The sequence below is a fragment of the Salmo salar genome, chromosome ssa02, assembly GCF_905237065.1.
Source record: "Salmo salar chromosome ssa02, Ssal_v3.1, whole genome shotgun sequence".
In the NCBI taxonomy this organism is placed as follows: Eukaryota; Metazoa; Chordata; class Actinopteri; order Salmoniformes; family Salmonidae; genus Salmo; species Salmo salar.
The window spans coordinates 6859012-6871243 of record NC_059443.1 but is presented as its reverse complement, the minus strand read 5'-3'; the positions used below and the strand labels follow the sequence as shown (position 1 = coordinate 6871243).

The 12232-nt window shown below is 45.2% G+C and overlaps 1 protein-coding gene across 2 annotated transcripts in view; it reads right to left on the bottom strand.

Moving 5' to 3' along the window:
- LOC106596795 (E3 ubiquitin-protein ligase MYLIP-A) overlaps nt 1-12232 on the bottom strand; it is a 36672-nt gene that overhangs the window by 11319 nt on the left and 13121 nt on the right. For both annotated transcript variants that reach the window (XM_045696875.1, XM_045696876.1), the window contains exons 3-4: nt 2340-2525; nt 1206-1403 (exon numbers count right to left, since the gene is read on the bottom strand). In XM_045696875.1, the coding sequence (XP_045552831.1) occupies nt 1206-1403; nt 2340-2525 (384 nt within the window). The remainder of the gene's footprint in view (nt 1-1205; nt 1404-2339; nt 2526-12232) is intronic.

Genomic DNA, 12232 nt, shown 5'->3' with positions numbered 1-12232 from the left:
AGTTTAGTGAATATACCTGTTGGTGGGGGGGAAGTCAGGTTAGTTTAGTGAATATACCTGTTGGTGGGGGTGAAGTCAGGTTAGTTTAGTGAATATACCTGTTGGTGGGGCTGAAGTCAGGTTAGTTTAGTGAATATACCTGTTGGTGGGGCTGAAGTCAGGTTAGTTTAGTGAATATACCTGTTGGTGGGGGGGAAGTCAGGTTAGTTTAGTGAATATACCTGTTGGTGGGGGTGAAGTCAGGTTAGTTTAGTGAATATACCTGTTGGTGGGGCTGAAGTCAGGTTAGTTTAGTGAATATACCTGTTGGTGGGGGGGAAGTCAGGTTAGTTTAGTGAATCTACCTGTTGGTGGGGCTGAAGTCAGGTTAGTTTAGTGAATATACCTGTTGATGGGGCTGAAGTCAGGTTAGTTTAGTGAATATACCTGTTGGTGGGGCTGAAGTCAGGTTAGTTTAGTGAATATACCTGTTGGTGGGGGGGAAGTCAGGTTAGTTTAGTGAATATACCTGTTGGTGGGGGGGAAGTCAGGTTAGTTTAGTGAATATACCTGTTGGTGGGGCTGAAGTCAGGTTAGTTTAGTGAATATACCTGTTGGTGGGGGTGAAGTCAGGTTAGTTTAGTGAATATACCTGTTGGTGGGGGGGAAGTCAGGTTAGTTTAGTGAATATACCTGTTGGTGGGGGGGAAGTCAGGTTAGTTTAGTGAATCTACCTGTTGGTGGGGCTGAAGTCAGGTTAGTTTAGTGAATCTACCTGTTGATGGGGCTGAAGTCAGGTTAGTTTCGTGAATCTACCTGTTGGTGGGGCTGAAGTCAGGTTAGTTTAGTGAATATACCTGTTGATGGGGCTGAAGTCAGGTTAGTTTAGTGAATATACCTGTTGGTGGGGCTGAAGTCAGGTTAGTTTAGTGAATATACCTGTTGGTGGGGGGGAAGTCAGGTTAGTTTAGTGAATATACCTGTTGGTGGGGGGGAAGTCAGGTTAGTTTAGTGAATATACCTGTTGGTGGGGCTGAAGTCAGGTTAGTTTAGTGAATATACCTGTTGGTGGGGGTGAAGTCAGGTTAGTTTAGTGAATATACCTGTTGGTGGGGGGGAAGTCAGGTTAGTTTAGTGAATATACCTGTTGGTGGGGGGGAAGTCAGGTTAGTTTAGTGAATATACCTGTTGATGGGGGGGAAGTCAGGTCAGTTTAGTGAATATACCTGTTGATGGGGCTGAAGTCCTCCTGACAGATGGATACCCCTTCAGGGCCGACCCCTATAGCCAGCCTCTGTCCCTCTGAGTCCCTGGCCCAGTGCCACTCCACCCCGTAGTTCTCCAGGGAGGACACCAGTTGTAGGGCCTGGTACTCTGCTGACGCCTGGCTCAGACCCTCTAGCTCACGGTGCTTCTCCTGGATGCTGCAGACGGACACGGCAGGACGGGACAGAAGAGTTACATTTTCTGCTTTTGTAATACTGTTCAATCACCTGGGGGGCCCACCCATAGAATTAAAATGTTTTCTCCATTCTATTTAAAATGCTGCCACCTAATAATCCCTGCTGGGTTTTCATTTTTTTGTCCCTCCACTGTGTAACGGCTGTCTGGAAGAGGGAACCAAGGTGCAGCAGAGGATGTGTTCATCATTAGAATTTTAATTCAAATAAACAAGAGAACACTACAAAATGAACAAAACGACAGCAAACAGTCCTGTTAGGAAAATACTCAAAACAGACACAATTACCCACAAAACCCAAAGGAAAAACATGCTCCTTATGTGTGACTCCCAATCAGCAGCAACGAGCTTCAGCTGTGCCTGATTGGGAGCCACACACATGGCCCAAAACAAAGAAATACCAAAACATAGAAAAAGGAACATAGAACGCCCACCCAATGTAACACCCTGGCCTAACCAAAATAAAGAACAAAAAAACCTTCTCTATGGCCAGGGCGTTACACACTGGTTGTTTTTTTTATTATATAATTATTTTTTTTATCTACAAAATAAAATGTACTAAAACTAAACTAAACACATGAGGAATGAGAACTGTACTTTAGTGCCCAGTAGTGAATGTACGTAGCTGCAGGGCTAGCTGAGTCAGCAGCCTGGTGTTTTATGGACAGATGTTGTGAATCCCATTTATATGCTGATTTGGGAGTACTTAGGCTCCTCCCACATCAAGGCAATAACAGAAGACCAAACCATAGTTTAGTCAGCTGTTCAGATGGCCTTCACAAATCAAAAAGGTAATACTTTTATCATCTTGTATCTACAGCAGTTCTACAAGTCAGCACAGAGAAGTACTTAGTAGGAAATGGAATGCAGGTGGAGTCAAGTTAGTCATTGCTGTGCTAACCTGTTGATGGTTGCCAGGTCAGGCTCCTGTCTGAAGATCTGGCTGGAGCAGTACTTGGCTGTGTTCTGGTTGTAGTCTCCGTACTCAGCCTGGGCTAGGAGGGCACACAGCTCCGTGGCCTGCTCAGCTTCCATCTGCAGGCTGCCACTGTCCAGCTCCTCCTTTATGTGCAGGAAGAACATATGTCTGGAGGAGAGAGGGAGAGGGATGTGTAAAGGCTTATATGATGGACATGAGGAAGAACGAGAATACAACTTCACAAAACTACAGTGATAATGGGGAAACTAATTAGACATTTTTGCCTCGTCAAAAGAGGACATTGCACTGAAAATAGGAACGAAGATAATCCTCTTTGTAGGCCCTAAATCTAGGTTGAAGATACCCAGGTTAGAACAATGTAATAACTACTATCACTGGTCCCTTTGTCTAGAATTCTTCCTCATTTATGCAAGGAGTTATGGGATATTAGAATCCTCTTGTTGTTATCTTCAACATAGCCCTAAAAGAGGAAGAACAAGAATACAGCTAAACTGATGATGGTAAACTAGCCCTCTGTGCCTCCTCAAAACAGGAAGTTGCACTGAATATAGGAATGAAGATAGGCTTCTTTATAAAATGACATTTCTCTCATGCCTGCTATGAGCGCTTGACCTTTCTGTCCACAGGGTCAGCTATCCATCTTATCTCTCCAGCGAGGAATGTGGGCGGCAGAATTGCTGGTACAGACAGGTCACAACCCCAGACAGTCCCATGCTACCAGGTGATAAACAGGAAACCATTCCAAAACTACAAACTAAACAAACTCAGACTACAACACTGTTGTTGTGTCAGTCTGTGCTTCACTCCAATGTATACTACTACGGTGTAATGGCGCAGTGTCGGCGGTGTAACGGAGCAGTGTCGGCGGTGTAAAAGCAAAGTCATAATGAAAGTCCTGAACCGTGCATCTGAAAATGTCAAAGCATGCTTATGTGTTGTTAAAGTTTTTGAGATGAAGAACAGCGCGGGCCGCTCCGGGGGAACAGCGCGGGCCGCTCCGGGGGAACAGCGCGGGCCGCTCCGGGGGAACAGCGCGGGCCGCTCAGGGGAACAGTGTGGGGTACTAAGGTTGTTGATGGGTTAAGGCATTCCTACAGTATTTGTGTGGTCAAAGTTGAGTTGGTAGGACATGGTACATTTTGGGATCAGTTTCAGATATCCACTGACCATTAGTCTCTTGTATAACATTAACATCACATATCCTCTGGTATAACATAACCTATCCACTGGTCTCTGGTATAACATCACATATGCACTGGTATAACATCACATATCCACTGGTCTCTGGTATAACATCACATATCCACTGGTCTCTGGTATAACATCACCTATCCACTGGTCTCTGGTATAACATCACATATCCACTGGTCTCTGGTATAACATCACATATCCACTGGTATAACATCACATATCCACTGGTCTCTGGTATAACATCACATATCCACTGGTCTCTGGTATAACATCACATATCCACTGGTCTCTGGTATAACATCACATATCCACTGGTCTCTGGTATAACATCACATATCCACTGGTCTCTGATATAACATCACATATCCACTGGTCTCTGGTATAACATCACATATCCACTGGTATAACATCACATATCCACTGGTCTCTGGTATAACATCACATATCCACTGGTATAACATCACATATCCACTGGTCTCTGGTATAACATCACCTATCCACTGGTCTCTGGTATAACATCACATATCCACTGGTATAACATCACATATCCACTGGTCTCTGGTATAACATCACATATCCACTGGTCTCTGGTATAACATCACATATCCACTGGTATAACATCACATATCCACTGGTATAACATCACATATCCACTGGTCTCTGGTATAACATCACATATCCACTGGTATAACATCACATATCCACTGGTCTCTGGTATAACATCACATATCCACTGGTCTCTGGTATAACATCACATATCCACTGGTATAACATCACATATCCACTGGTATAACATCACATATCCACTGGTCTCTGGTATAACATCACATATCCACTGGTATAACATCACATATCCACTGGTCTCTGGTATAACATCACCTATCCACTGGTCTCTGGTATAACATCACATATCCACTGGTATAACATCACATATCCACTGGTATAACACCACATATCCACTGGCCTCTGGTATAACATCACATATCCACTGGTATAACATCACCTATCCACTGGTCTCTGGTATAACATCACATATCCACTGGTATAACATCACATATCCACTGGTCTCTGGTATAACATCACATATCCACTGGTATAACATCACATATCCACTGGTCTCTGGTATAACATCACATATCCACTGGTCTCTGGTATAACATCACCTATCCACTGGTATAACATCACCTATCCACTGGTCTCTGGTATAACATCACCTATCCACTGGTATAACATCACATATCCACTGGTCTCTGGTATAACATCACCTATCCACTGGTCTCTGGTATAACATCACATATCCACTGGTATAACATCACATATCCACTGGTCTCTGGTATAACATCACATATCCACTGGTCTCTGGTATAACATCACATATCCACTGGTATAACATCACATATCCACTGGTCTCCGGTATAACATCACATATCCACTGGTCTCTGGTATAACATCACATATCCACTGGTCTCTGGTATAACATCACATATCCACTGGTATAACATCACCTATCCACTGGTCTCTGGTATAACATCACATATCCACTGGTATAACATCACATATCCACTGGTCTCTGGTATAACATCACATATCCACTGGTATAACATCACATATCCACTGGTCTCTGGTATAACATCACATATCCACTGGTCTCTGGTATAACATCACATATCCACTGGTCTCCGGTATAACATCACATATCCACTGGTATAACATCACATATCCACTGGTCTCTGGTATAACATCACATATCCACTGGTATAACATCACATATCCACTGGTATAACATCACATATCCACTGGTCTCTGGTATAACATCACATATCCACTGGTATAACATCACATATCCACTGGTCTCTGGTATAACATCACCTATCCACTGGTCTCTGGTATAACATCACATATCCACTGGTATAACATCACATATCCACTGGTATAACACCACATATCCACTGGTCTCTGGTATAACATCACATATCCACTGGTATAACATCACCTATCCACTGGTCTCTGGTATAACATCACATATCCACTGGTATAACATCACATATCCACTGGTCTCTGGTATAACATCACATATCCACTGGTATAACATCACATATCCACTGGTCTCTGGTATAACATCACATATCCACTGGTCTCTGGTATAACATCACCTATCCACTGGTATAACATCACCTATCCACTGGTCTCTGGTATAACATCACCTATCCACTGGTATAACATCACATATCCACTGGTCTCTGGTATAACATCACCTATCCACTGGTCTCTGGTATAACATCACATATCCACTGGTATAACATCACATATCCACTGATATAACATCACATATCCACTGGTCTCTGGTATAACATCACATATCCACTGGTCTCTGGTATAACATCACATATCCACTGGTATAACATCACATATCCACTGGTCTCCGGTATAACATCACATATCCACTGGTCTCTGGTATAACATCACATATCCACTGGTCTCTGGTATAACATCACATATCCACTGGTATAACATCACCTATCCACTGGTCTCTGGTATAACATCACATATCCACTGGTATAACATCACATATCCACTGGTCTCTGGTATAACATCACATATCCACTGGTATAACATCACATATCCACTGGTCTCTGGTATAACATCACATATCCACTGGTCTCTGGTATAACATCACATATCCACTGGTCTCCGGTATAACATCACATATCCACTGGTATAACATCACATATCCACTGGTCTCTGGTATAACATCACATATCCACTGGTCTCTGGTATAACATCACATATCCACTGGTATAACATCACATATCCACTGGTCTCTGGTATAACATCACATATCCACTGGTCTCTGGTATAACATCACATATCCACTGGTCTCCGGTATAACATCACATATCCACTGGTCTCTGGTATAACATCACATATCCACTGGTCTCTGGTATAACATCACATATCCACTGGTCTCCGGTATAACATCACATATCCACTGGTCTCCGGTATAACATCACATATCCACTGGTATAACATCACATATCCACTGGTCTCTGGTATAACATCACATATCCACTGGTCTCTAGTATAACATCACATATCCACTGGTCTCTGGTATAACATCACATATCCACTGGTATAACATCACATATCCACTGGTCTCTGGTATAACATCACATATCCACTGGTCTCTGGTATAACATCACATATCCACTGGTCTCCGGTATAACATCACATATCCACTGGTCTCTGGTATAACATCACATATCCACTGGTCTCTGGTATAACATCACATATCCACTGGTCTCTGGTATAACATCACATATCCACTGGTCTCCGGTATAACATCACATATCCACTGGTCTCCGGTATAACATCACATATCCACTGGTATAACATCACATATCCACTGGTCTCTGGTATAACATCACATATCCACTGGTCTCTGGTATAACATCACATATCCACTGGTCTCTCGTTACAGCCATAACATTAACATCCAGTAGCTGATTTGGTTCTGGGTGCTGAGATTAGGCTAGATATCCACATATCTGCTGCAATGAATCTACAGTACGTAGCCTACAGTGGGTACATGAATCTACAGTACGTAGCCTACAGTGGGTATATGAATCTACAGAATGTAGCCTACAGTGGGTACATGAATCTACAGTATGTAGTCTACAGTGGGTACATGAATCTACAGTACGTAGCCTACAGTAGGTACATGAATCTACAGTACATAGCCTGCAGTGGGTACATGAATCTACAGTATGTAGCCTACAGCGGGTACATGAATCTACAGTACATAGCCTACAGAGGGTATATGAATCTACAGTATGTAGCCTACAGTGGGTACATGAATCTACAGTATGTAGTCTACAGTGGGTACATGAATCTACAGTACGTAGCCTACAGTGGGTACATGAATCTACAGTACATAGCCTAGAGTGGGTATATGAATCTACAGTACGTAGCCTACAGTGGGTACATGAATCTACAGTACGTAGCCTACAGTGGGTACATGAATCTACAGTACGTAGCCTACAGTGGGTACATGAATCTAAAGTACGTAGCCTACAGTGGGTACATGAATCTACAATACGTAGCCTAAAGTGGGTACATGAATCTACAGTACGTAGACTACAGTGGGTACATGAATCTACAGTACGTAGCCTACAGTGGGTACATGAATCTACAGTATGTAGTCTACAGTGGGTACATGAATCTACAGTACGTAGCCTGCAGTGGGTACATGAATCTACAGTACGTAGCCTACAGTGGGTACATGAATCTACAGTACGTAGCCTACAGTGGGTACATGAATCTACAGTACGTAGCCTACAGTGGGTACATGAATCTACAGTACGTAGCCTACAGTGGGTATATGAATCTACAGTACGTAGCCTACAGTGGGTACATGAATCTACAGTACGTAGCCTACAGTGGGTATATGAATCTACAGTACGTAGCGTCACAGGCTACGTACTGGGGACATCAACAACAGGTATAGGCCACCTACCTACAGTGGGTATATTCATGTATGTTTCATGGCTCTAGTTCTACATTACGTAGCCTACAGTAGGTATATTCATGTATGTTTCATGGCTCTAGTTCTACATTACGTAGCCTACAGTGGGTATATTCATGTATGTTTCATGGCTCTAGTTCTACATTACGTAGCCTACAGTAGGTATATTCATGTATGTTTCATGGCTCTAGTTCTACATTACGTAGCCTACAGTGGGTATATTCATGTATGTTTCATGGCTCTAGTTCTACATTACGTAGCCTACAGTAGGTATATTCATGTATGTTTCATGGCTCTAGTTCTACATTACGTAGCCTACAGTAGGTATATTCATGTATGTTTCATGGCTCTAGTTCTACAGATGTAGCCTACAGTAGGTATATTCATGTATGTTTCATGGCTCTAGTTCTACATTATGTAGCCTACAGTAGGTATATTCATGTATGTTTCATGGCTCTAGTTCTACAGATGTAGCCTACAGTAGGTATATTCATGTATGTTTCATGGCTCTAGTTCTACATTATGTAGCCTACAGTAGGTATATTCATGTATGTTTCATGGCTCTAGTTCTACAGATGTAGCCTACAGTAGGTATATTCATGTATGTTTCATGGCTCTAGTTCTACATTACGTAGCCTACAGTAGGTATATTCATGTATGTTTCATGGCTCTAGTTCTACAGATGTAGCCTACAGTGGGTATATTCATGTATGTTTCATGGCTCTAGTTCTACATTACGTAGCCTACAGTGGGTATATTCATGTATGTTTCATGGCTCTAGTTCTACAGCCTATCAAGTCCTAACTGGCTCCCGTCACAGACACTGTAGGTAGAGGATTGACTGTCAGAGACACTGTAGGTAGAGGACTGACTGTCAGAGACACTGTAGGTAGAGGGCTGACTGTCAGAGACACTGTAGGTTGAGGACTGACTGTCAGAGACACTGTAGGTAGAGGACTGACTGTCAGAGACACTGTAGGTACATGACTGACTGTCAGAGACACTGTAGGTACAGGACTGACTGTCAGAGACACTGTAGGTAGAGGACTGACTGTCAGAGACACTGTAGGTAGAGGACTGACTGTCAGAGACACTGTAGGTACAGAACTGACTGTCAGAGACACTGTAGGTACAGGACTGACTGTCAGAGACAATGTAGGTAGAGGACTGACTGTCAGAGACACTGTAGGTACAGGACTGACTGTCAGAGACACTGTAGGTAGAGGACTGACTGTCAGAGACACTGTAGGTAGAGGACTGACTGTCAGAGACACTGTAGGTAGAGGACTGACTGTCAGAGACACTGTAGGTAGAGGACTGACTGTCAGAGACACTGTAGGTAGAGGAGTGACTGTCAGAGACACTGTAGGTACAGGACTGACAGTCACAGACAAGACACTGTAGGTAGAGGACTGACTGTCAGAGACACTGTAGGTAGAGGACTGACTGTCAGAGACACTGTAGGTAGAGGACTGACTGTCAGAGACACTGTAGGTAGAGGACTGACTGTCAGAGACACTGTAGGTACAGGACTGACTGTCAGAGACACTGTAGGTAGAGGACTGACTGTCAGAGACACTGTAGGTAGAGGACTGACTGTCAGAGACACTGTAGGTAGAGGAGTGACTGTCAGAGACACTGTAGGTAGAGGACTGACAGTCACAGACAAGACACTGTAGGTACAGGACTGACTGTCAGAGACACTGTAGGTAGAGGACTGACTGTCAGAGACACTGTAGGTACAGGACTGACTGTCAGAGACACTGTAGGTAGAGGACTGACTGTCAGAGACACTGTAGGTAGAGGACTGACTGTCAGAGACACTGTAGGTAGAGGAGTGACTGTCAGAGACACTGTAGGTACAGGACTGACAGTCACAGACAAGACACTGTAGGTACAGGACTGACTGTCAGAGACACTGTAGGTAGAGGACTGACTGTCAGAGACACTGTAGGTAGAGGACTGACTGTCAGAGACACTGTAGGTACATGACTGACTGTCAGGGACACTGTAGGTACATGACTGACTGTCAGAGACACTGTAGGTACATGACTGACTGTCAGAGACACTGTAGGTACAGGACTGACTGTCAGAGACACTGTAGGTACAGGACTGACTGTCAGAGACACTGTAGGTAGAGGACTGACTGTCAGAGACACTGTAGGTAGAGGACTGACTGTCAGAGACACTGTAGGTAGAGGACTGACTGTCAGAGACACTGTAGGTACAGAACTGACAGTCACAGACAAGACACTGTAGGTAGAGGACTGACTGTCAGAGACACTGTAGGTAGAGGACTGACTGTCAGAGACACTGTAGGTAGAGGACTGACTGTCAGAGACACTGTAGGTAGAGGACTGACTGTCAGAGACACTGTAGGTACAGGACTGACTGTCAGAGACACTGTAGGTAGAGGACTGACTGTCAGAGACACTGTAGGTAGAGGAGTGACTGTCAGAGACACTGTAGGTAGAGGACTGACAGTCACAGACAAGACACTGTAGGTACAGGACTGACTGTCAGAGACACTGTAGGTAGAGGACTGACTGTCAGAGACACTGTAGGTACAGGACTGACTGTCAGAGACACTGTAGGTAGAGGACTGACTGTCAGAGACACTGTAGGTAGAGGACTGACTGTCAGAGACACTGTAGGTAGAGGACTGACTGTCAGAGACACTGTAGGTAGAGGAGTGACTGTCAGAGACACTGTAGGTACAGGACTGACAGTCACAGACAAGACACTGTAGGTACAGGACTGACTGTCAGAGACACTGTAGGTAGAGGACTGACTGTCAGAGACACTGTAGGTACAGGACTGACTGTCAGAGACACTGTAGGTAGAGGACTGACTGTCAGAGACACTGTAGGTAGAGGACTGACTGTCAGAGACACTGTAGGTACAGGACTGACTGTCACAGACAAGACACTGTAGGTACAGGACTGACTGTCACAGACAACACACTGTAGCAGCTGTTTTGACAAATGGTTTTACTCATTATGAATTTTAAATGGAAACTACCAACTCTCAACAACACATTCTCCCATGGTTCCTCTCAGCTGTAGTACAGATGAAGTGCTGAATGCTCTCTGGAACGGTTGGTATGTGAACTCTGCCCTGCAAGTTTATATCAGCAGAACATCCTATTTAAACAGCTTGTATGCAGCACAATGTGATAAAGCAGTGTGTGTGTGTTTAGCTAGTGGGGCTCTCAGCTGTAGCCAACAGGATGGATGCCTGCTTGGATTAACAATGGCTAGTGCCGTGTGTTCTCACTCTCAGCCAGCCAGGAGGTAGGGGGTGGCTGGATGTGTGTTCTCACTCTCAGCCAGCCAGGAGGTAGGGGGTGGCTGGATGTGTGTTCTCACTCTCAGCCAGCCAGGAGGTAGGGGGTGGCTGGATGTGTGTTCTCACTCTCAGCCAGCCAGGAGGTAGGGGGTGGCTGGATGTGTGTTCTCACTCTCAGCCAGCCAGGAGGTAGGGGGTGGCTGGATGTGTGTTCTCACTCTCAGCCAGCCAGGAGGTAGGGGGTGGCTGGATGTGTGTTCTCACTCTCAGCCAGCCAGGAGGTAGGGGGTGGCTGGATGTGTGTTCTCACTCTCAGCCAGCCAGGAGGTAGGGGGTGGCTGGATGTGTGTTCTCACTCTCAGCCAGCCAGGAGGTAGGGGGTGGCTGGATGTGTGTTCTCACTCTCAGCCAGCCAGGAGGTAGGGGGTGGCTGGATGTGTGTTCTCACTCTCAGCCAGCCAGGAGGTAGGGGGTGGCTGGATGTGTGTTCTCACTCTCAGCCAGCCAGGAGGTAGGGGGTGGCTGGATGTGTGTTCTCACTCTCAGCCAGCCAGGAGGTAGGGGGTGGCTGGATGTGTGTTCTCACTCTCAGCCAGCCAGGAGGTAGGGGGTGGCTGGATGTGTGTTCTCACTCTCAGCCAGCCAGGAGGTAGGGGGTGGCTGGATGTGTGTTCTCACTCTCAGCCAGCCAGGAGGTAGGGGGTGGCTGGATGTGTGTTCTCACTCTCAGCCAGCCAGGAGGTAGGGTGTGGCTGGATGTGTGTTCTCACTCTCAGCCAGCCAGGAGGTAGGGGGTGGCTGGATGTGTGTTCTCACTCTCAGCCAGCCAGGAGGTAGGGGGTGGCTGGATGTG